Raw genomic sequence first — 26,105 nt, 5'->3', positions numbered from 1 at the left:
ACTCCCTCTATTTCTGTTTGGAATTTTGTAAAGCGCATGGCTGCCAGAAGGCTTCCCAGCGCTAAATTCGGAACCAGAAAAAATATAACAGCTGGGAGACCCTAAGAGGGGAAGAGAAAGGTTTTCAAAGATTTCCGCAAGGAGAGTTCAGAGTCAGCTGATCGAATTACAACCGGGAGGGTGTTCCATAATTGGGCTGCCCTGAAAGCAAAAGATCTACCACCCCATCTCGATCTTTTAAACCGAGGAATACTAACCAAGGATGCAGATGAGGATCAGAGCAGTTGTTGGGGATTGTAGTGAGTTATAATCTGTTTTAGAAAAGCCGGGCCTCTGTTATGAAGAGCTCGATGGACCACGCATGCTGCTTTGAAATTTATACGTTGTTCTATAGGTAACCAATGCAGGGAGGCGAAGGCGGGTTTTGCCGAGATATGACTCGGAATTCCGAACAGGAGACTGGCAGCGGCATTTTGTAATACCTGCAGCCTTCTCAAGACATGTTTTGGAGAGCTCATGAACAGGACATTACCATAATCAAGACGTGAAAGAACTAGGGCCTTGACGATCAGCCTTTTAGCTGAAAAAGGGAGGAAAGGAAAGATTTTCCTACAGGTCCTAAATACATAGAAACAAGAAGAGGCTATTTTTTTTGCATGGCATTCCATTGTGAGTTGCGTGTCCAGCCAGAAACCTAAGCTTTTAATGGTGTTTTTTGATGGGGGAAGAGTGTTTAATCCTGCTGACGCAAGTAGGGAGGTCTGAGAAGTCAGAGTGCCCCACCAGCATCACCATTGTTTTCCCATCATTTAATTTGAGTTTGCTGTCCAACATCCAACCAGCAATGTCCGACAAACAGGAAGAAAGAGGAGCAGATTCAGAGTTACTCTTGGTGCAGAAAGTAAAGACCAATTGAGTATCATCTGTATAGGAAATAAGTTAGTCCATATGGTTCCACGATTGTTGCCAGTGAGGCCATATACATATTAAATAGCGTCGGGCTCAAAGAGGAGCCCTGTGGAACACCACATGTCAAGGATGCTCTCTTTCATCACAGCTATTCTGAACACAGTGCAGTTTCATGTTTATCCTCCAGAGCGGCAAATCCAGGATATTTAGGCTATGATACCGATGTTTCGGCCTTTAGCCTGAATTTCGGTGTAACGACTCAAAGGCTGCTGGGCCTCATGGCCTCCTGAATCCTGTGGGTGAATCATGCCAGATGGCATATGCGGGCTTTGCAGTGGCACCTGAAGTTCCAGTGGATGCAGCATCAGGGGAATCTCTCCGACATGGCCCAGATCTCGGAGGGAACTGTGTGAGATTTGCAGTAGTGGTGAACGAACCGCGATTTGGTCAGAGGTAGATCCCTGACCCTTACCCAACCAAAGCCGACACTAGTAACAGATTTATCATTTCTGGCCTGGGGCGGTCATCTGGGAGAAGTGGAGATCAGAGGCATCTGGTCTCTGGCAGAGTCTGGACTCCACATCAGCCTGTTGGAGCTCTGGGCGAATAAGCTAGCATTGAAAAGATTTCTCTACTCTCTCAAAGGGAAAGTAGTGCAGGTGTTCACGGACAACACCACTGGCATGCAGTACTGCAACAAGCAGGGCAGGGTGGGGTTGTGGACCCTTTGTCAGGTGGCCCTACTCCTCTGGACATGGCTGGAACAGTAGGGCATATCCATAGTGGTTCAACATCTGGTGGGCTCTCTGAATCCCAGAGCGGACAAACTCAGCTGACAGTGCTTAGTTGATCGTGAATGGCGTCTCCATCTGGAAGTGGTGCAATGTCTCTCTCAGCTGTGGGGAGAGCCTTGGTTAGATCTGTTTTCCTCTGCAGAGGACATGCAATGTCATCAGTATTGCGTGTTGGATTTTCCAAGGCGGCAATCGCTCTGCAACGCTTTTAGTCTCAATTGGAACTCAAGCCTTGTTTAAGCCACTATGCCTATACCACTTCTTCCTAGAGTTCTCAAGAAAATCAAGAATGACCGGCCCCAAGTCATTCTTGTGGCTCCGGACAGGGCATGGAGAGGCTGGTATCCCAAGCTTCTGAGCATGGCCATTGATCCTCCAATCAGTCTGCCCCTTAGGGAGGATCTTCTGTCGCAGCAGCAGGGGAGGGTTCTCCACCTGAACCTGTTGGGTCTCCACCTTCTTGCATGGAGTTTGAGCAGCAACAGTTAACAGCTCTTGACCTTCTGCCCAAACTCTGTAACGTGATCTTGGCAGCCAGGCGTCCCTCCACCAAAACGGTATACACCTGTCATTGGAATACATTTGTGGCATGGTGCACAGTCCTGTTGATCCCCCCTCTCTGCCCCTTTCTCTCTGAGGTCCTGTTGTTTCTTCTTTCTCTGGCCCAGTAGGGCTCTGCTATGGACACTCTAAAACATTTTGTCTGCTATCTCTGCATTGTTGATGTTGCCTGATCAATCTTGTCTAAGTCTCCTATTGTTAGTAAGTTCTTTCATGTTTTCTCTATCCCCATTCATTATGTCCCAATGGGATTTGAATTTGGTTACGACATTCCTGATGTGCACTCCTTTTGAGCCTCTCCACGATTGTCCTCTCAGGCTTCTCACCTTGAAAACCCCCTTCCTTGTGGCCATTAAATCTGCCCTCAGGGTGAGTGAGCTGTAGGCATTGTCATCTAAGCCGGCCCTACCTTTCCATCTATCCTGACAAAGTGGTGCTTGGCACTAGGGCCTCCATTCTGCCAAAAGTGAGGCATTTTTGAAACATCAAAAAACTACAACTTATCCAGAACCACTGCCGCCAGACTCATTCTGGACCTCCCTTGCTGAGAACACATCTCCCAACACCTGAGGACCCTCCACTGGCTACGGTCGAGAAGCAAATCACCTTCAAGCTTCTCACCCACACGTACAAGACAATACACAACGCAGGACCAGGCTACCTGAACTACCGCGTCTCCTTCCATACCCCACCTGATCCCTCCGCCCGCCCCACCCAGATGGCCCTGGCCACCATCCCTCGCATCCGCAAAACCACCGCCGGAGGATGATCCTTCACCTACACTGCAGCAAAGAGCTGGAAACCCCCCCCCCCACCCCCCCCCCCCCCCACCCCCCTGCACCTCAGACAAAGCCTGTCGTTCACCATCTTCAGGAAGAACCTCAAGGGAAGCATCCTGAAAGTGTTAATTGAGAGATCATAGAAGTAGGATTAGGTTGGGAATGAGTAAAGGAGAGATGGAGGAGAAAAGAGTCTGTAGAAAGGGATTAGCGAGATCATAGTAGTAAAATTAGGTTTGGGATGAGTCAAAGGGAAGATACATGATAGAGAATTTAGTAGGGTTGTTGGAGAGATCATAGTAGTAAACTGACGTTTGGGGTGAGCCAGGAGAGGTAGAGGAGGGAAGAGTCTAAGAAGGGTTATTTTGGAGTTCATAGTAGAATGAGGTTTGGGATGAGTCAGAGAGTGGAGATAGAGGATAGATTGATAGAGGTATAGGGTGAAGGCGAAACAGAGTACTGCACTGGAGAGAGTGATTTGTTTTTGTTCTTTTTTGTTTTTTTTGCTCTTGTACAGTAGATCAAAAGTAATAAGTATATAGATACCATAATTACTTAGTAAGGGAATATATGTATAAGGAATATAATATATTGAGATTTAAAGTTGCTTCATATAGAAACAACTTTCAAGAGTTGCAGTGTTTAAGTTAATTTGTGTACTTCTTTAACTTTATTTTTATCTCTTCTCAATATTTCAGTAGTCAGATGCCTGCAAATAAATAGTTATGGTAATATTAACCTAATGTGATAGCTAAAATAAAACAGAGACTTATAAGCATCTAATCAAGCAACCTTTATTGAAACTATGCAGTGCCCTTTAAACGTGTTACGGATAACATGTAATATATACATTTGTTAAACAAGCCTAAATATTATGCATATATGTTAAGATAAAATAGTTATACATATTTGTACAAACAAATACACATATCTAGATATATGCATATAATCAAATTATAAATGTTTACATACACAGGGACATGCAGTACATTGCTGTCTGAGTATGGTGGTTATGTAGGAAAGAGCCAACCTTTGAGTAGTCTTCTGAAGATAAGATAGTTATCCATGAACATATATTTGGTGGTAATGAATTCCATAGTTTGGCCACTTGAACAGAGAAAGAGGTACCACCTATTGTCTTTTTCTTGTATGGCAGTGCTTTGAGGCGCTGTGTCAATCTTGGGTGGAGGTTTGTTTGTTGAATATATTTGGCAATTTTATTCCTGTTGAAAAGCGGTCCTGTTCCATGTATTGCTTTGTGGGTGATACAAAGCATCTTGAAGGTGGATCTTCTGCAAGCCTTTAACCAATATAGGGCCCTCAAGGCAGGGGAGTTTTGGCTTTTCTTGTGACTTTACATGTAGGAGTAGTCTGGCAGCAGAGTGCTGAATCTGTTGTAGTCTTTTTCATAGTAGATAGAGATGATCCCTGGTAGAGGCCATTGGCGTAATCCAGTTTACACAGTACAAGAGAGATAGTAGCCTGGACCTTGTGTGAAAATCCGAGGTGGTGGAAGATGCATCTCAGAGTTTTCATTGTGATGAAGCTTGATCTTGCTAATTTGTCCACATGGGCATTCATGTTAACTTGGGGTCCATGGTAATTCCAAGGTTTCTAACTTCCTTAGATACTTTAGAAGGTCGTCAGGCGAAGAGTGGGTCATAATGTTTTTAATCGCCACATGTGAATAATTCTGTTTTGGAAGCATTAAGTTTGAAATGGCTCCATGTTATCCACTGATCAACGTCTCAAAGGCAAGCTGAAGATTTTTGAGTTTCCATTGTCTTTTGGGCATTCCAGTTTAAGGAGTATTTGTGTGTCATCTGCATAGTTGTAGCATGTGAGCTAAAATTTCTTGATCAATGCCGGTAATGACTTCATGTTGATGTTGAAAAACATGGGTGATATGATTGAGCCTTGAGGTACCCCTGCTTTTGTGAAGTATAGTTTGGATAAGAAAGGGGGAGTGTGGATTACATTCTGTTTTGAAGGTAGGATTCAGTTGAGAGGAGTTGCCTCTATGCCGGCTACTTGGAGTCTTTGTATTGGGATGTCATGGTCAACTGTGTCAAAGGTAACTGAGAGGTCTAAGAGAAGTAGTGCAGCAACTCCATTGCGGTCTACAGTGTTTTTAACCCCTTTGCTGCCAGGCCTTTTCCCCCTCAGGTGCCAGGCCTTTTTTTGGCTATTTCTGGCAGGGCGCGCTTAGGCCCTCATAACTTTTTGTCCACATAAGCTACCCTTGCCAAATTTGCATCCTTTTTTTCCAACATCCTAGGGATTCTAGAGGTACCCAGGCTTTATGGGTTCCCCTGACGGAGGCCAAGCAAATAGCCAAAATACAGTGAATAATTCATTTCTTTTTTTTTTTTAATGGAAAAAAGGGCTGCAGAAGAAGGCTTGTGGTTTTTCCCCTGAAAATGGCATCAACAAAGGGTTTGTAGTGCTACAATTACCAGCTTCCCAGCTTTTAGGAACAGGCAGACTTGAATCAGAAAAACACATTTTTCAACACAATTGTGGCATTTTACTGGGACATACCCCATTTTTATCATTTTTTGTGCTTTCAGCCTCCTTCCAGTCAGTGACAGAAATGGGTGTGAAACCAATGCTGGATCCCAGAAACCCAAACAATTCTGAAAAGTAGAGACAATTCTGAATTCAGCAATGGGTAATTTGTGTAGATCATACAAGGGTTTGGTACAGAAAATAACAACTGAAATAAAAATAAATTGAAATTGAGGTGTAAATCTACGTTTTACTCTATAACTTTTTCCTGCAATGTCAGATTTGTGAAAGCAATATACCGTTACGGCTGCTGGACTCTTCTGGTTGCAGGTATACATAGGGCTTGTAGGTTCATCAAGAACCCTAGGTACCCAGAGCCAATAAATGAGCTGCACCTTGCCGTGGGTTTTCATTCTATACCGGGTATACAGCAATTCATTTGCTGAAATATAAAGAGTCAAAAATAGGTATCAAGAAAACCTTTGTATTTCCAAAATGGGCACAAGATAAGGTGTTGAGGAGCAGTGGTTATTTGCACATCTCTGAATTCTGGGGTGCCCGTACTAGCATGTGAATTACAGGGCATTTCTCAAATAGACTTCTTTTTTACACACGGTCTTATATTTGGAAGGAAAAAATTTAAAGAAAGACAAGGGGTAATAACACTTGTTTGCTATTCTGTGTTCCCCCAAGTCTGCCGATAAAAATGATACCCCACTTGTGTGGGTAGGCCTAGCGCCCGCGACAGGAAATGCCCCAAAACACAACATGGACACATCACATTTTTACATTGAAAACTGACGTGTTTTTTGCAAAGTGCCTAGCTGTAGATTTTGGCCTCCAGCTCAGCCAGCACCTAGGAAAACCTACCAAACCTGCACATTTTTGAAAACTAGACACCTAGGGGAAGACGGGGTGACTTGTGGGGCTCTCACCAGGTTCTGTTACCGAGAATCCTTTGCAAACATCAAAATTTGGCCAAAAAAACACTTTTTCCTCACATTTCGGTGACAGAAAGTTCTGGAATCTGAGAGGAGCCACAAATTTCCTTCCACCCAGTGTTCCCCCAAGTCTTCCGTTAAGAATGGTACCTCACTTGTGTGGGTAGCTCCAGTGCCCGCGAAAGGAAATGCCCCAAAATACTATCAGGACACATCAAAATGATCAAATACAAAACTACCTGTTTTTGCGGGGGGGACACCTGCGTTTTTGGTCCTGGGCTCAGCAGCCATACAGGGAAACCTACCAAACCCAGACATTTCTGCAAACTAGACACCCGAGGGAGTCCAGGGAGGTGTGACTTGCGTGTTTTCTTACACAGAATCTTCAGCAAACCTCAAATTTAGCTAAAAAATCAACATTTTCCCACATTTCTGTGTGGGATCACCGCACCGGGACAAATTTCCTACCACCCAACATTCCCCTCAGTCTCCCGGTAAAAATTATATCTCACTTGTGTAGGAGGGCCAAGTGCCTGTGATAGGGAAGAGCAAAAAACATGTCAAAATTGAGGGAGAGCCAAAGCGGGTTCAAAAGGGCAGTTTGGAAAAAAACATTTTTAGGCTGACAAGTGGGGCAGAATTTCTATCAGTATAGATGAGACAATGCTGGGTGGTAGGAATTTTGTGGATTCCTGCAGATTCCGGTAGGTTCCATCACAAAAATGTGTGAAAAATGTGTGATTTCCAGCAAAGTTGGAGGTTTTCAGGGCATTGTGGATAAGAAAATGGTGCGGGGTGCATGTGAATCCCTGAAACCCTGGACTCACCCAGATGTTTAGTTTTCAGATGTGTCTAGGTCTTGTGGATTTTTCTACATGGCAGCGTCCCAGAGTCCAAAAAGTGCAGCCCTCACCATTCCAAGTGGGACGATTTTGAGAGTTAGCCAAGCTCTTATGGGCCAAATGTAAAACCAAAACCCCAAATAATCAAATGTCCACTTGCTTGCCGTGGGATAAGATTTTTTTAGTGTGCGGGGAGAGCTGAAAGACTGTTACTCCCTTCAGTTGGGGTGGGGGCATAACCATGCCCATACTGGTTGGTAGCCACCACCCCACTATATATATATATTTTAATTCCCTGGCATTTAGTAGACTTCCTTCCCCCCGGGGTGTGGATCGGGGGTAATTGCCCCATCTGCCCACTGGTTGCAGAACAACTTTGGCCCCATTTATTTGCGGTGGGGGTATGGCCATACCCCCACCCTCTTATTTTGAAAGAAAATCTTCTCTGGTGGGCTTTCTGCCCCCCTTGGGGGCAGATGGGCCTTCCAAAAATAAGCCGATCTGCCCCGAAGGGGGGCAGATATGGCCAACAGTAATGTGCCCCCATGGGGAGCCACCCTTGCCCAAGGGGCTGCCCCCCCAAACAAAACACACACACCAATCCCTGGTGCTTAAGTGGTTTCTGCCCCCCAGGGGCAGATTGGCCTAATAGAAATAGACTGATCTGCCCCCAAGGGGAGCAGAAATGACCTAAAATAAATTTGCCCCTCAAGGGGAGCGACCCTTGCCTAAGGGATCGCTCCCCTTGCGTGAAATTGGCGCAAACAAAAAAAATCCCTGGTGCCTAGTGGATTCTGCCCCCCTTGGAGGCAGATCGGCCTAATAAAAATAGGCAGCTCTGCCCCCAAGGGGGGCAGAAATGGCCTAAAATAAATTTGCCCCCCAGGGGAATGACCCTTGCCTAAGAAGTCGCTCCCCTTGCGTGAAATGTTCGCAAAAAAATAAAAATCCCTGGTGGCTAGTGGTTTCTGCCCCCAAGATAATTTTGCCCCCAGGAGAGTGACCCTTGCCTAAGAGGTCGCTCCCCACATATAAAATAAAAAATTAAAAAATCCCTGGTGCCCCCACAATAGGCAGATCTGCCCCCAAAGGGGGCAGAAATGGCCTAAAACAAATTTGCCCCCCCCCAGGAGAGCGACCCTTGCCTAAGGGGCCGCTCCTCTCAAGTGAAACTGACAAAAAAAAATCCCTGGTGTCTAGTGGTTTCTGCCCCCCTTGGGGGCAGATTAGCCTAATAGAAATAGGCCGAAACGGCCTAGAATAAATTTTGCCCCCAGGGGAGCAACCCTTGCCTAATGAGTCGCTCCTCACATATAACAAAAAAAAAAAAAAATACCTGGTGTCTAGGGGGTTTCTGCCCCCCCCGGGGACAGAAACAGCTGTAAAATTATTTGCCCCCCTGGGGAGCAGCCCTTGCCCCAGGGGCCGCTCCCCTTATGTGTACATGTAATAAAAAAACAAAATCCCTGGTGTATAGTGGTTTCTGCCCCCCTTGGGGGCAGATTGGCCTAATAAAAATAGGCCGATCTGCCCCTAAGGGGGGCAGAAATGGCCTAGAATTTTTTTTGCCCCCAGGGGAGCGACCCTTGCCTAAGGGGTCGCTCCCCACAAATAAAAAACACAAAAACAAAAAAAAACAAAAAAATCCCTGGTGTCTAGGGGGGTTTCTGCTGTATTAGGCCGATCTGCCCCCGGTGGGGGGGCATACACAGCCAAAAAACAAATTGCCCCCCTGTAGAGCGGACCTTGCCCAAGGGGCCTCTCTCCTTGTCAAGTAAATAAAAAATAAAAATGTCCCTGGTGTCTAGTGCCATGTCGGGCGGCAGAAATGCTCAGAGAAGCCTGAAAGGAGAGGAAAGGCCTTACCTCTCCTTTCAGGCTTCTCTGCCCCCTCCATGTGATCGGAGGAGAAATGCAAAGCATTTCTTCTTCGATCGGGCGCTGGAAGCTGAGCTTCCAGCGCTGGAGGGAAGGCCTCTCACGCTGATGTCATCAGATGTCACGGGGGGGTTACGGGGGCGGTGCGGGGTGGAAGGGGAAGTGATTCCCCTTCCATCCCTGCCCAGGGAGGGGGATGCCTGGTCCTCGGGGGACCATAGCAGGACAAGTGGTCTCGTCCTTGGCACTGGGGAACCGGCGCCGAGGACGAGATCACCACGTCCTGGGCACCCAAGGGGTTAAGGTCATCCCAGATAGCGATCAGGGCAGATTCAGTGCCTGTTCTGGGCGGAATCCAGTTTCGTGGTCTGAAAGTATGGAGTTATAATCAATTAATTGTGACATCTGGGCGATTGCTGTTCTTTTCATCAGTTTCCCCATAAAAGGTCCATTTGTAATTGGCCTGTAGTTGTTGGGGTTATGTGGGTCCAGGTTTTTTTTTTTTTAATAATGGGCGTATGTATGGTGTTTTTGTTTTAGGTCTTCTGGTTATATTCCCATAGTTAAAGATTTATTGATGATTCTTCATAATGGTGTGGCAGCAGAGGTATGAGGTATTTATGTGGTTTTGTTGTAATGTGACATAGAGTGGTTTTATGTGGGGTGTATTTATGTGGTATTGAAAAAACATGAATGTGACCATGTGTACCTGTAACTGGTGCTCTTATCAACAAATGCCGCCTTTGTGAAGCCCCTGAAGGCTTTACCCTTCTTTTAAAGCACTCTGTTTGGACTTCTTGGGCCTAGAAGCAATCTTGATAGCTTGGTATGCACTAGGGTGTAGTTTCTATGAGTCAACATTGATGATCCTTAACTAATCCCTCTGTCTCTTGATGGTAAAATAAAACATGCAGAATCCACTATTAAATTCAGTGAAACACTCTGTCTTCAAGTGAAGTATTGCGCAAAGGAAGTGGTTATATAAATGGCTGAGCACGCAGACCTACCTCTCCCAACCACACATCTGTAATTGTGATAAGTCCTCGAGTGTGGCCTGCATGCAAGCGGAGTAAGCCGCAATTCGGGGAGGCTATGGTCCCTAGGGACACAATCCCCTCTCCATCCACCGCACCGGGACCAGGGGACACCAGCTGATGACAGAGGGGTGAAGGAAAGAGATAGACGAGCTGGGTGCCGGCGAGGAGCCTGTCCATGTGCCCAGGAAAATGGAGGAACGACTTGCTGCGGCCTGGCCGAAGGCACCATCTTACCTGCCTTCCTTGCACTCAGTAGAGATGGCAGGTCGTGAGACCCTTGCCTAGGTGGGGATGTCCTGTGGGTCGCTGTGCACAAACCTTGCCGTGGGGCTGCGGCCCTCCCTGCCCCCCCCATCGCAGCAGCCCCTCCTGCAACAGCCGTGCTTGGGCCTGGTGCTGCCGGGGCAGTGGCTTTGACAGCGCATGCCCTGGCTGCAGCACAGACAGCAGAGGTAGGGGTGAGCGGGGTGCCCAGGGAGCGCAACGAGGGCCCCATATTACATTCCGCGTGGGCCATTGTGCCTGTACTATTGGACAGTTGGGTCTCCAGACGGCATCCATCGTGGAACGGGCCTTCAGGCGGACTGGTGCTGGTGGGGCCCTGCTGTGTCGGGGGGGGGGCGCTGCTGACCTGGTGGGGGTGGAATGGCACCAAGCGTGACGAATGGTGCAAAGAGAGGCTGCCCGGTCCCGCTGCCACTGGGGAGACCGGGCAAACCAGGCTGGGCCCTACGAGACTCCCCTGCTCTTAGATTCTCTCATTGGCGGTTATTCTGTCACGCAGGGGGCCAGCGCTTCTGAGATGGGCCCTCGCTGACTGGCTGGAGGCCAGCTATTGGACCTATACAGCTGGACGGCAGTGCCCCACACCCTCCTCTTTGTTGACGATCCCTGCCCAGCTGGCCCTGCAGTAGACTTTGGAGGGGCTTTTGGGGGGCATCCTATTGCTGCCGGGACTCTGTGTGCAGCCTGCGTTAATGGTACCCCTGCCTTCTCGGCCTATGAACTAACACACTGTGAATTTTGCCCTGACTCAAGGAGCTTTATTGCAGTTTGACACTGCAGATGATACCCCTCTTTGGACCATACCCCCGCTGCACTCTGAGGATGCTGACGCTATAGAAGCCCTCTCCTGCCTTGAGTCTGGACCTGGGCCATCCTGCTGTGCGCTGCAAGACTACTCCCGTTAGGTAGCTCCCTTGCGTTGACACCTCAAAGGGGGAGTAGAGACATCAGGAACTGTTGGCCTGCTGCATAAACCACTTACACTACCTGGCGCGCACTAATCTTCCAAAGGAAACACCTGTTGCATCATTGTGGACCAAACCCCTGAGTACTACAGTGGAGTAGGAGACCCCATCACACCAGATGCTGGACACACCGGCTCCCACTGCTCCTATCACACAGGACTATATTAACCACTTCCTGCAAGAAATAGGGGCAGAAATTACTTCTCTCAAAACTGATCTTAAACCTTGCATTCGAGAGGTACAGGAGGAGGTGAGAGGGTGGATGTCCATTAACGCACTGTTGATGCATGCGCAGAAGACCAGGAAATGCTTTGGAGATGAATGGCGGCACTTGAAGAGCAACAAATTGAACTCCAACTCAAACAGGAAGACCTCGAAAACAGGATCCATCAGAACAACATCCACATACGGGGGGTACCCAGAGAAGAGGAAGGCACTGACATTGTAGCCTATACTGCTGCCTTGCTGCAACCTGTCAGGGGAGACCCTAAACAACCACAGCCAGCCCTCGACAGGGCGCATCACGTAGCAACTGCCCCTGGCCACCCAAACGCTGTTCCAGACATCTTTACTCGAATTCACTATTTCAGTGAGAAAGAGAGAGTCCTCCAGAGGGCAAGGCTGAAGACCGGCCTAGAATATCAGGGGCATAAAATCCAATTATACCAGGACCTATCCGCTAGCACCCTGAGGAGGCGAAGGGATTTCAAGGCAGTGAATGCCAAATTGAGAACAATGAATCTTAAATACCAATGGGGGCATCCCTTTGCTTTGATTTTTGAATGGGAGGGGAGTAGGCGCGTACTACGCTCGCTAGTCAAGGCAAAGCGATTGCTGCGACTTCCTACAACTGATGGGTCTGAGACCACCACCCCACAAGAGTACCCCTTAAGGGACACTTTGAAGCCTACCTAGACTGTAGTGAGACGCCCTTGTCCTGACGACTTGTGGACAAATCATCCTCGCCAGCACGGTCCACCACAGGCTCAAATGGCGATGATAGGCAGTCTGTTTCTTAGTGGCTTGCTGCTCCTGGATCTGGATATCCACCGCTTGGAACCTATCCTGGTAGAGGCTTCTGGAGCCTCCCCCGACTCTACAAACAGGCGAGAAACCGACTGCCGGCAAGACTGCTGGTTTCGCCCTGGTGTCACGCCCTCCTGGAGGGTGACTCCTCTATTGAGTGTCAGGTGGTGTGACACCGCTCTCTGACGACAGCGGGCACACAAGTTGAGCCCTGTTGGCCGATGACCATTTATGACTATGTTTCTCACTTGTTTCTCCTCAGGTCTGACCCAGGGACTCTGGGCTATGGGGACATGGGGCTGATATCTCTGAGGCACTGGAAAGGTACACACGGGGAAAAATGGCAACCCAACATGACGCGAGGGGGACACCGCCATAGCAATCACCCACTACCACGTGCATACTGATGAGTCTCTGGGGAGGTCTGAAACTATTATCTCTTAACGTCCGGGTTTAAACTCTCCGAACAAGCGTAAGTAGGTCTGGGGGTATATTCTACAACATAATCCTTATGTAGTTTTTCTTCAGGAGACACACTTGCGTGGGATAGATAGACATAGAGTTACCAATCCAAACTATCCGTAAGACATTAGGCGTACACTTGACACTAAGATGCTGGGGGTGGCTATATTCTGTAAAGCAAGCTTTAACCCACACATTTCTAAAGTTGTCAGGGACAAGGAGGGATTATACTTGACATTGCAACTACAGAGGGGATGAGATCACCTCACCCTACTTAACTTATGCGCCCCTAACAATGCACAGGACGCATACCTACGCATGTGCTAAAGGATCAGCTAGAGGGACCCGGGTGACAGTACAGTGGGGTGGGGTGACCTGAACATGGAATGGGACCCCACCTTAGACCGACACACTGCTGCCTATCAGACGGCGGAAGCCATGTTGGCACATCTCAAGCAAGATATCCTCGACCTAGGCCTCACATATGCTTAGCGCTACCGCCACCCGGACACACGAGACGACTCCTTTTACTCTCATGTTCACGCTACGTATTCTTGCACTAACTACCTCTTAATATCACATAGTCTATTACATGCCTTTGACAACATCGCGATTTCCATCTCTGACCATGCTCATGTTGAGGAGGTCTGTCTCCCTTCCAATAGAGTGCATAGGGACCCCCCAGGTGGTGGCTCCCTCTGAGATTGCTCAGAGTCCCGGTGGATGTGACAAGAATCCAAAGGGGTATCACAGACTATTTCACCCATAATACAGACCAGGAAGTTTCCCCTGCCTACTCTATAGGACCGCTTTAAAGCTACAATCTGTGGAGTGATAACAACGATTGCCATTACGCGCAGCCGGGAGGAGCGAATAGTGGAACATAACCTTAACTCTGATATCAAACACTGGGCACATCCCACTCGCAGTAACAAGCGGCAGTTGCCCATCCTGAGGGGCCAGTTTCACACTCATAGAACGAATAAAGCTTAACGCTCCCTCTTTGCACTCAAGCAACTTTATTACGAGGAGGGGGACAAGATGGGTACCCTGCTGGTGCGCAGGTTGTGGCAGCAACAACATAAGGCGCACATAACTAAGCTCCTGAAACGTGACAGTACCTGGGCAATCACAGAGGGCGACAAGTTGGACGAACTACGGGCCTACTACTGGACCCCCTACAGCAGTGAAACGCCATCACAAAAAAAGTTTGACGCGTACTTACTGCCTGTGACTGGACCACACTAGAGCCCATACATAGAGAAGCTTTAGAGTCTTCTATCTTGGTGGAAGAGATACAAAGTGTGCTTCATGCTCTACCCCTTGGCAAGTCTCTAGGGCCAGATGGTTTGCCGGTTAGTTTTTACTGGCTGTTCCTCCCTCAGTTGGGACAGTATTTGCTCAAACTATACTACTCCTTCATGGATGTCATGGGACTCACGATGGCGAGCAATGAAATCTCATTAATCACCAAGCCAGATAAGGACCACACTCTATCGCCCCATTGCCCTGTTCAATACAGATGCCAAGATTTACACGAAGATACTGGCATCTAGGCTCGATGGATATCTGCCCAGTCTTTCAGACCCAGATCAGGTGGGCTTTGTCCTAAATTGTCAGGGAGCGGACAATATCTGTAGGGTAGCCCACCTGATTGAGAAAGCCCACTGTCGTACAATCCCTGCATGCCTTCTCTCGTTGGATGAAGAGAAGGCACTTGACAGGGTCGAATGGCCATTTCTCCGCTCTGTTTTGGTGAAGGTGGGACCGGGCCCCAGCATGATATCTAAAATAATGGCATCATACATGGCCTCAGTGGCTTCTATGTGGCTGAACAGGAGGCTTGCAGACCCCATCGCCATAGCCCCCAACACTCAACAGGGATGTTCCTTGTCGCCGCTTCTGTTTGCCTTAGCAGTAGAACCATTGGCAATTGCGGTGTGTAGCGACAAGCAGATCGGAGGGATACCTTTTAGGGGACATGAGCATAAACTTAATTTAGTCGCAGATGATCTCCTCTTAACCTTAACTCGGCCCACCATCTCAATCCCAGCAGTGGTCTCCTGCTTGGAAGCCTTTGCAGCCATCTCAGGGTTTAAAGTAAATCGTTCTAAATTGCACGTCCTGAATATTACCCCAAAGGCTGACATTTCTGCGCTACAAGATCTGGTCCCCTTTAGTTGGGCAAGACTGGATACCTGGGGCTCTGTCTCACACCCAAGTTAGAAACTCGGACTAGCGCGAACTGGCCGGTACTCAGACAGGCGCTCCTTGAGGACCTCAGAAGATGGCAGCCACTACCCATATCGTGGCTGGGGTGCATTAACATGGTTAAGATGAATATCCTCCTGCGAGTACTCTATTTGTTCGAATTCCTTCCTACATCGATCCCCGAGAGTACATACTGAAATGCAACGAGACCTGCCAGCCTTCATTTGAACGGGAAAGCTCCACGTCTCTCCAACACTTTTGATGCAGCCCCGGGAAAGGGGAGGCCTGGGATGCCCTAATCTGTTGGATTACTATGGTGCAGCGCACCTGTGATATGTGTCGGCCTGGACAGTGAGAGAGAGCGAGAGCCATTGGCGTCATACAGATAGGGTAGTGGCATGCCGTCCCCTGTGGGACTTACCTTGGCTCCCCTGCCACGCTAGACCACGCAGTGCGTACCTTGCCACGCCAACTAGGGCGGTTCTAGATGTGTGGAACAGGCTGGTGACATTGAAGGGCCTGACCACCTTCCCCTCGCCAAACACCCCATTGGCACGCAACCCTGTCTTCCCCCGGCACTTGCACCTTCAGTGCCTGGACGGACACTGACTGTAGAACCTTGCAAGACCTTTTCCAGGGTGATACCATGAAGTGGTTCGAGCAATGTAAGCAATAACCCCGGCTACCAAACACGGTGTCTTTTTGATATCTCCAGATGCGCCATTGGGCCCTACACCCCTCCGTATACCCCAGAATAGTCTGCCCATATATACCCCCTTTGAATCACTCGTCAGAGCTTATGACGGCTCCCAAAACTCCAGCACATATCATACTCTGCAACACTCCACACCTCCTCAAACCTACCCCTACCAGCGACGGTGGGTGACAGCGCCTAATAAGGACATCTCCCCTAAGCAATGGGACAGTCTGCGGCAGGACATCCCTAAAACTTACGGCAGTCTTTCCCTTAGAAAAAACACATATAAGCTCATGTATCAATGGTACTACACCCCCTCACGACTGTCTGCTATTTATCCTGGCACTTCGGGCTCTTGCTGGAGATGCGGCACAGAGCGTGGTGACTTCCCCCCATATTTGGTGGACCGGCTCTTCGATCACTATTTTCTGGAAAGAGGTTGTTAGTCATATCAAAGAAACTGTAGGGTTCCCTCTACCAGCTACATACCACATGGCAATTCTTAGTCTACGGCCCACTCATTTGACAGCCATGACTAACACAGGCTGGACTCTTATTAGCTATATGATGCATTTTCCAGACAACTAATAGCCCTAACGTGGAAGCAGAAAACACCACCCTCTTTGGCCCAGTGGTTTACCTGCCTTTGTCATGTGATGGCAATGGAGAGGATTTCCCATAGCTTGTCCCTTACTGATGAAAAAATTCCAGGCTTTCTGGCAACCATTGATAAGCTAACTCTCCTGTGTAGAGTTTACCTGCTTCAACCCACCCCGACTGCAAGCGTTACAACTCTTCTTTTGACAACTTACCACCCGAACGCGTATCACTAGCCCGGAGCACCGGGCCCTTGCAGCACACAGCTAAATCTGTATTACTGCATTAAACGCTTAAGTGCTGACAATACCACCTTTACTTTATAGGACCTGAAGGATGATCTGTTAATGTTTAATATTTATTGTTGATTATCTGTGATCCCTGATGTACTCTCCCTATAACTCTTTGCAAGCTCAGGGGGGGCATATTGAATTTTCAAAGTTATATGGAATGCTTTGATCTATATATGAGACTGCACTAACCAAAGTTTATTGTATCCATCTATTACACACTGTAACGAGGCTCTGATTGTCTTCAGCGCACAGCATTGTTTGAAATGATTACAATTAATAAATAGATTCTAAAAAAAAAAAAAAAAAAAGGACAGTTCTCTTGGATTCAGTGCTCCCTTATACACACTCTCTTCCAAATGATTCAATCTCCACTTAATTAAATAACAACGTTCAATTATAGCTTAATTCCAGAATATGTGTAAGGCTATGTCAAGCCAATATTGCATCCACTTATATACAAAAAAGTTTGCACACAAAATAAAAGTATATGTCGAATTGCAGGCACATGACATGTGAAGCAAAGTAAACAAGTGGCATTCATACGCTTAGAAGAGCAAAAACACATTTTACCTTAACAAAATCCAGTTCTTATGCTGCAAGCAAACAAAATAGTACTCATGTGCACAGAAAAGGCAACTAATAACATGGCCTGAAATGATTGCCATCTCCAAGACATGAAGCTACCAGTTGCAACAAGGCGGACACCGTGATTAAAACACATCATTTTCTAACATTTGAACTACAGACAGACAAGAAAAGCAAAAAAGCAAAGCGTCACTTTCCTGTTGGCATCAGAACTTTGATAGAATACGATCCAGGTGGCTTAAGTCAGTTCTAACCACCAAACACTCTAAAATTGCATGGTTGGCTCGCCACACTCTGTGTGTGGTAGTTGTAACAATACTTTAAATTTAATTTAGTGACACCTTGCTTATTTGAAAAAGGAAAAAAAAAAGCACTTTGACGCAGCCAGCGTTGACCCGGTCATAGCGTTTTTCCCCCCCCCCTTAAGCCATGTCGCTCTGCTGTGCAATGTTAAAAGAAGCAACAAGCAGCGATGAGGGGTGGTGGGCTAATGACGCAATTACAGGGGAAGCAACTATATAAAGATAGGGGAAGAGTGGGTGTGTGTGTGTGCTAACAAGAAACATGAGCAACAAATGAAGCAAGCAACAACAAACACAGGCAGGAAACGAAGAAAAAATAGTCCCCCCAGAATGAACACATAAACATAGAAGCGTAGAGATACCAGTAATTAGGCTGTACTTCGTGGGAGGAAACAAAACACAAAGAAGAGGGACAAAAGGGAAGGATTAACCACTAGCAAGCAAGCATTTTTGAATGACAACCGAAAGGACCAATAAAAAGGCAATGGATTGGCTGTAAGCCCACAGAGTGGGTACAGCATCTCTCATAGAGACAGGACATGCACTGCCTAGGCTTGACCTAAAAAAACACGTTTTACCTTCTTACCAGTCTCGCTTGAGTGTCCCACTTTGTCAGCTACTGACAAACTTGCATCCTGCGCTAAGTTCAGCTCATGACTTGTGTACTGTTGCTGTTATTTCATGGGATAGTTTTGTTTGGTGAGATCCTGGCGAGAATGTTGCAGACATTCTTGAAAGGTTCAAGGTTATGCATGAGCCAATCACTGTAAATTAACTTTTGAACTGCTTTGAATGATTCCTTTGAATACTGAATATAGTTCTTTGCTTTTTAACTGATAAAACTTTTTTAATGTTTTACACTGTATCATAGAAAAACCTGACACCTACCAAGAATACACTGCATAGTTTCTCGTTTTGCAGTACAGTCCTTAATGGAGCAGCCAACCATAAATGCCGTATCAAAAAGCTTGAAGGCCACACTGTTATAATAATTAACATTTTTATGAAACTGAATGTAATGAATATATATCACAAACAGGAAATAACACATCAGACATAACACTTTTTCTGATGGTTACTTCTACCTTCAGATTCCTCACATGTTATATCCCTGGTGTCAGACCAAACCTGGAAACTTTTTATTAGGTTTCCATGGCTATGGTCCACTCAGGCGCGCCTGCCGGATCCATGGGTATAATAGGATACACCTTCACGGCTATTCCAAGGCTTACTCTACAGGCTGCACTCCTTTCCTTCTGTTGCCACTTTGGCTCAGTCTACATCCACAACGCTGATGCCTGCTGCTGACTTGGTGCAATGCCTGACACTGCCTCCTCTTACTATCCTGCTGGTTGTTCACCTTTGGTGCCCGATCCTCTGTTTTCTCCGGTGCCACAGTTGGCTCCACCGTATCCACTGTCGACTCCACCTGTGCGATAATCAACTCTTCTAGAAGCGCAACCCCCAAAGCCTCTCGTGGAGTTTCCCAACACTGATTCTAAAGGGAGGCTCAGCTCATTATAGAGGAAGCGTGATACTTTTTTGGAGACTCTGACCCCGAGGAGGATCCCCTCCCAGACACGGAGACGAAGGCGGACATTCTTTTATACTGACCGAAAGATCCTAGTGGTCTAGACAGCTCGCCTGAATGGGCGCTATACTCTGCAACTGGATTTCCTCAACCAGTGGTTACATCTTATCACTTGGCCATTAAAAAGATGGGAGAGTGTTGAATCCCTGGCTTCTGCCCTCCGAAACCAAACCCTACCACTTGACTGAGGTGCTACATACCACATGCCACTCTAGAGAACCTCTTCTGCTTTCAATAAGGCCCTCACTGAGCCCCTTTTCGATGTGTGAGAGAAGCAGACATGCACTAGTCGACTCAGCATTTCTGTTGTTGCACCCTTCAATGGAGAGCCTTATGGTCCAGGAATCCTACTTGTCAAGTCTCTTCCCAGGTGCTGTTCCTACCATCCCATCGGACAGTGCCCGAAAAGATCAAGCAGTTCACCAAGAAGTAATTTTCAATGGGCAGTATGACCCTGAAATCTTTAAATGCTACCTGCCTCATGGGTCACAACACCTATGCTGCCATGGACATGGTCCAGTTAGTACAACTACAGCAACAACAAAGTGATGGATGTGGGTGCCATGCTGACTGTGCAACTGGAACAAGTTATACCCGGCTGGTGAGCCCCAACAAGAGTGAAACCTGTCCTGGGTTGTCTGTGTTATGGTTCAAGGAGGACCTGGCCTGGCAGTTCAGGCTGGACTCTTCCCATTCGAGCAGGGTCAAGACTGATTTGCATATGGCTGGGTCCAAACTAAGGTGGCATGGTGTGCAAAATAGCAATGGACTGGGATGCAGCCACAAGTAATTACCAGTAGCTGAAATTAATTAATGCATTCCATCCATCACTTTTCTTGTATACTTCAGTTGGTACAACCTATTTTGCTGTACGACATTCAACCCCACTTCCTGGAATTGGTAAGGGATGGACAAGCCACAGAAAAACAAGTCATTCAGTCTGGGCTGGACACAGCAGACTCGGTCACCCAAGCCGCAAAGCTGTTGGAAAATATCTCCCTTCGCCAACATACATGGCTAAAAATGTCAGGATTCCGTCAAGACATCCAGTCCACCCTTATTGACCTCCACTTTGATGGTTCCAGCCTCTTTAGAGCCAAGGCTGATTCTGCTGTTTAGAGGTTCAAAGAAAGAAAGGCAACAGCAAGATCTTTTGCCTTCCAAACGCAGCAGAGGATTACTGCCAATTCAAAACGTTTTGTAGCTTTTTCAGGGATTTCTCCTTTCATGGCAGACAGCATCATGCCTCTCAGCAACAACAGCACAACCCTCTCTACAACCCAGTACCAAGGCTGTGGCAAAATAAGATCCACCCCTTACCCTATAGTCTTTATCTTCCTGCCCAGTCACCGCAGGGAGGCAGCCATAGTTCCTTCTAGTTGGAACACAGGGCTTCTTTGCAGGCTGCCACTTCAGCCCAGCGGGCCTCTCCACCCATTCCGCCCCTCTTCTTCCACCCGATCATCTTCAGATTCTTCAACAGATGGTAGACATTTTGCTACAGACTGGAATGGTGGAGTTGCTGCCAGAGCAGGAACGGGACCAGGGGTGCTAGCCCTCTACCTCTTTGTCCTGAAGAAGGATTGCGGTCTTTTTCCAGTCCTAGAACTCAGGGTTCTGAACTAGTTTCTCAAGAAGGAGAAGTTTAAAATGTTGTCCCTGGCTCTGGTGTTACTCACGCTGGAAGTCAAAGCCTGGATGCTTCGTGTCAACCTGCAGGATGCGTATTTTCATATACTGAAACTGTGATCACACAGGAAATACATTTGCTTCACAGTTGGATCTGCCCACTACCAGTGTGCAGTCCTTTTGTTTGGCCTAACTTCACCCTCACAAGTTTTCACAAAGGTGATGGCAATGGATGTGGCCCATTTCAGATGACCAAGGATCCCTGCGTTCCCTTACTTGGACAACTGGCTCCTAAAAGCCAGCGCTCCGAAGGTGGTTTCACACTACCTTCAAGTCACAGCAAAGTTGCTGTTCCACTTGAGCATTTACATCCTCAAGCCCAAATCTCACCTGGTGCCCTCTCAGCTCATCCTGTTCCTAGGGGCAGTACTGGACACCTCACGGAGTCGAGCCTTACCCCCTCCCCAGAGGGTTCAGGACATTCAGACTACTATTCAGATGTTTCAGAATGGAAAGCAAAGTCCAGCCCTGATGGTTTTACGCCTGCTAGGCCTACTAACGTCTTACATTATGTTGGTTACTCATGCACGCTGGCACAAAAGGGCACTTGAATGGTTTTGCCATAGACAGAACATGGCAGAGATCCCTCACAATTTCCATGTACATTGCAGTAGATTTGGAGTGTTGGAGTGCGGAAGGCAATATGTCTCAGGGGAAGCCATTCCAACCCTTACAGACAATACTCATTATGGATGCCTCAACCCTAGTGTGGAGTTCTCAACTGGAGATCAGGGGGCTTTTTTCTCCAGAGGAGCAGAGGTTGCACATCAGTCTGCTGGAGTTACTGGCAATGCAGATGACACTTCCTGCCTTTCCTTCTTAGTTAGTCTTTCCAGATCTTGATGGACAATATGACTGTGATTTGGTACCTCAACAAGCAGAATTGTAGGGTTGCACCTTCTCTGCCAGAAAGCATTGCATCTGTGGTCTGAAGCTCAGGACCAACAGATCTGCCGGATAGCCAGTCATCTGGTTGGTGTACTGTATGTACATGAAGACAGTCTCAGACATGTTATCTTGCCAACCACAAGTAGTGTTTCCATATGCACGTAGTGAAACACATCTTCAGTCTCTGGGGGATCTCTGTGCTACCCATGGGAACGCACACCTGCTGAAATTCTGTGCCCTGCAGTATCCGTTGTAGGGTTATATTGTGGAGTGTGCTTCGCTTGCAGAGGAACTTTCGGTTTCACTGTGTGTTTCTTCCCACACCCTTGATTCCTGAAGTCCCAAGGAAGGTCCACCTTAACAGGCTCAAGTCATTCTGATAGACCAGGACTGGTCAAGAAGGGGGTGGTATGCAGACCTGATGCACTTTTCCCTGTGCTCCCTGCTCCTCTTAAGGTAAACCTCCTATTGCAATTGTAAGGGCAGACTTTTCACCCTAGCCTCCAGAGCCTCCATCTTCATGCCTTGAGATAGATCAGTGTAACCTGAATGCTTTTTTTTACCTCCTAAAGTGGTGAATTTCATCCTGTGTGCCCGCAGACATTCCACTAAAGGAGTGTATTCAGTGATATGGAATAGGTTTGTGGAATGGTGTATGGATATTTAGGTAGACTCTCTTTAGACCAACTTATCGGACATCTTACGATTTGGCCTTTCGCTGGCTCGACATCGATGTGCAGTAGGCACAGTCCTGGGCTGTTTTTCAGCCTTTACCTGTCTCCCAGGCCAACCATACCTTTTCAAATCATCTGTCAGCCTGAGATTTTTGCAAGGTCTCATTAACAGGTTTCCCCGCTCCCCATTCCTAATGCCACTATAGGACCTGAATCTTTACTCTTGTTTTTAATGTGTTCCACATTTGAGCCATTTACAGAGTTGCCCATTGCAGCTGCTAACTTTCAAAACAGTGATTGTTATTGTCTCTCATTAACGTCAAGGTGTGAATGAGTTGTAGGCATTAAGCTTCTCTTCACCCCTTTCTTCCCTGACAAGCTGGTTCCCAAAATCAGAGCTTCTTTCCCACCTAAGGTGGTTGCACCCTTTCATCTGGGCCAGTCCATCAATCTGCCATCCCCCCTCTTTTCTCCCTACATCCTATGAAAGAGGAGGAGAGGCTCCACAGGCGTGTTCCCTAGAGAGTAGTCAGCTTCCACAGCAACAGGACCAAGGAGTTTAGAATTGATGAACAACTGTTCATCAGTTGTGTAGGCAAGATTAAGGGTAAAACAGTCCACAAGAAGACAATATCAAGATGAATCATGCTGGAGTCAAAATGTGTTATGCCTTGGCTCACAAGTAACCACCTGAGGTCTTAGGTGCTCACTCCACTAGAGCAAAGTGTTCTAACTCTGCCCTGACAAGAGGGCTTCCAGTTGCAAAAATTTGCAAGGTGGCAACTCAGGCTTCTCTTTACACTTACGCAAATCAGGACTGCATGGACTCGGAAGTGCGAAGGGAATCACAAAAGGTGAGGAATGTGCAGGTAGATGTAGATATCAGAACACAAAGTTACTTACCTTTTTGGCTACTCTGTCTTCCTACAAATTCTTCACCAACCCAACCTCCTCCCTGTTCATGGCTGGTTGCTAAGTAAACCTTTTAATAAGGTCCTCATTCTTTAAATTGTACAACACCTTATTTATTCCATGTCAGTCTCATCCATCATCCATCATGTTAAAAAAAAAACTATTTGAAAATTATGTCAGTGCAGTGACAAGGCACTTTATGGCACCAGTGACTTTATGAGGGCACCAACATCTGATGGTGAGGTGGAGCCAGTGTCTTCTGCTGGCATGGAGAGCTATTGAAATGTTTCTGGATTCATTCTGATTCATGGGATATTCAAAAGGTAAGGAATCTGCAAGTAGAAAAAGTCTTCACCAGAAAGATCATTACCGAAGGTTAGTAACATTTTCAATGTCTCCTCTGCTAGGCTTTGACTAGTGAAATATAGTTGAAAAGTTGGTTCAGTGTTCTTATACCCAAACATTTGTCATCTTGGAGACTGCACACAGACTGCAATATTGAAGAATCATGGTTAACGTTAGATTCAGGAACCTGTGATCAGACAGGCTGTATAAAAAGAGGATGTGTCCAAACATCGATTATTATCATAGCAATTAATACGGTACTTATTTTTTTATTGTGGAATTTAATTTTCAGTCAAGGGGAAACTGCAAAGGAGAATTTATAATTATAGAGTAGTGAATTTTGTATTCCTGTTTTTTTCCCAGTGATTTACCAGAGAGAGAAGAAGGAGAGGGTGAAGAAACACCATCATTCAGTCACTGGGGTCCTGCACGAATGCAAGTCACTTTTTTTACTCATAACCTGCTCTTTTGGATGTCTTTATTTGAGTTGGAGTTCTGGGTAATGTCTCAGTGACTTTGTTTCTTATATGTCATATTTATTTTTGATATACTTCGTTTTTAATTGTCTGCCTCTCTCAAAAATGGTGCTATTTAAAGATTAAGATTTCTGCCCATAAATCTGACAGTGAGACTAATGGCCACTTGAATGTCTGTAAAACTGTAATGTAAATATATTTAAACCATTGTTGTCTAGTACGTTCCTGTCTTAGTTTCTATAAATCACTCTCAATTTGATGTAAGACACCTTGTGTTCTGTGTATATCACTTCATTTTTGGATGATTCTACTACAACAGAAAATTCTCAGAATTACTCTGCTGCCTCTTAGTCGTTCAAGCTATATCAGTGTTTTAAAAAGAAGTTTGGTGTTGAGGCTAATGTCAAATGGGTGATTGACATAAAACATTTAAAAGGCAATCATATGATAAAAAGCCATTTATGGCCCTGAAACCAAATGGGCTTTGTTGGAAATGGCCCTCTCAGCAGGGTCACCCCAAACTGTTTGCCTTTTTCCTTCCATTTTTTGCTGAATTTGTTTTTGTTGGGCTTCACTTTCCCACAGCTAAAGTGCTTATGCTCTCGGATTCTCAGACACGGTTTGATTGGTGTATGCGTAACAGGCATATTTAATTTACCTATAAGTCCCTATTAAACTGCTTGTGCCGAGGACCTGTGCGTTAAATGCCACTGGTGGGCCTGCAGCACTGTTTGTGCCACCCATTTACGTTGCACTTTAAAACATGTCCCAGGCCTGCCATTGCAGCCAAAATGCAGTGTTACACTGCTATGTCAACTTGCCATTTAAAACCCCTTGACAAGCCTTAAACTCCTCTTTTATTAAGTATGTCATCCCCAAAGGTAGGCCCTAGGAGCCCATAGGGCAGGGTGCTGTGTAAATAAAAGGCAGGACATATGCTTATAAGTTTTAAGTGTCCTGGTATTGAAAAACTCTCAAATTAGTTTTTCAGTACTGTTAGGCCTACCCCGTCATAGGATAACATTGGGATTCCTTATTACATTTAATAAACTGTAAGACCTGATTGGGAGGAGGTAGATCTGTCATGTTTAGTACCTATGAAATTGTAATGATAAATCTTCTAATGGTAAAGTTGGATTTACTGTTTCAATTTTGAAAATGCCATTTTTAGAAAGTTGGCATTTTCTTGCTCTTAGCCCTGTGTGACAGCTGTGCTTTGTGCCTTCCCTCTAGACAGCCACACACAAAGGGAGCTTATGGCCAACCACATCCTGATGGACTATCTGGCCAGGATGGGAGGGAGGAGCTGGCACACCTGAATAGGCTGTGTCTTGTCCCCACGCAAATGGCTGTATACCCCCCTGTTGTGAGTCTGAAGCCAGGACGGGAGTGACTCTGTGCAGTTCAAAAGCATCTCTTTGAAGTCTCCCCCACTTCAGACACAACTGAGTATCAGGACTGGACCTCAGACACCACCAACTCAGGACACCTCTGGACCTGTGGATACTGTGCCAGGAAGGAGGAGTGCTGTGCTGCTACAAGGACTACCACTCTGCAGGACTGCTACTCTGCTGGACTCCTGCTCGGCTGTGCTGACATGGTGCCTGCTGCCCTCCTTTCCTGTGAGTGATAAGGATTGGACCTGAATCTCTTCAACCCAGAACCAAAGTGACTGCAAGAGCTTGTTGGCTTGCCTGCTGTTTTATGAAGTCTCAGGGACACAAAAGACTTCCAACGCATCTGCTACAGCATTTGGACTCTACCACCTGTGAGTCTTGCTCTGCCAAGTGGCGGCAATTCAGTTGTGGGCCCTTGAAAGTGGGTATTAATTGCTACTCCAGTCAAAATCAATGAACAG

The 26,105-nt window shown here is 46.7% G+C and overlaps 1 protein-coding gene across 6 annotated transcripts in view; it reads left to right on the top strand.

The window, feature by feature from the left end:
- Positions 1 to 26,105, top strand: part of PATJ (PATJ crumbs cell polarity complex component) — a 1,201,300-nt gene that overhangs the window by 549,041 nt on the left and 626,154 nt on the right. For all 6 annotated transcript variants that reach the window (XM_069232550.1, XM_069232545.1, XM_069232547.1 and 3 more), the window contains one exon: positions 24,135 to 24,206. In XM_069232550.1, coding sequence (XP_069088651.1) covers positions 24,135 to 24,206 — 72 coding nt within the window. The remainder of the gene's footprint in view (positions 1 to 24,134; positions 24,207 to 26,105) is intronic.

The sequence above is a fragment of the Pleurodeles waltl genome, chromosome 4_2 (assembly GCF_031143425.1).
Source record: "Pleurodeles waltl isolate 20211129_DDA chromosome 4_2, aPleWal1.hap1.20221129, whole genome shotgun sequence".
NCBI classification, from domain to species: domain Eukaryota; kingdom Metazoa; phylum Chordata; class Amphibia; order Caudata; family Salamandridae; genus Pleurodeles; species Pleurodeles waltl.
Note: the sequence above shows the minus strand (reverse complement) of the source record. Positions and strands in the feature narration are given on the sequence as shown.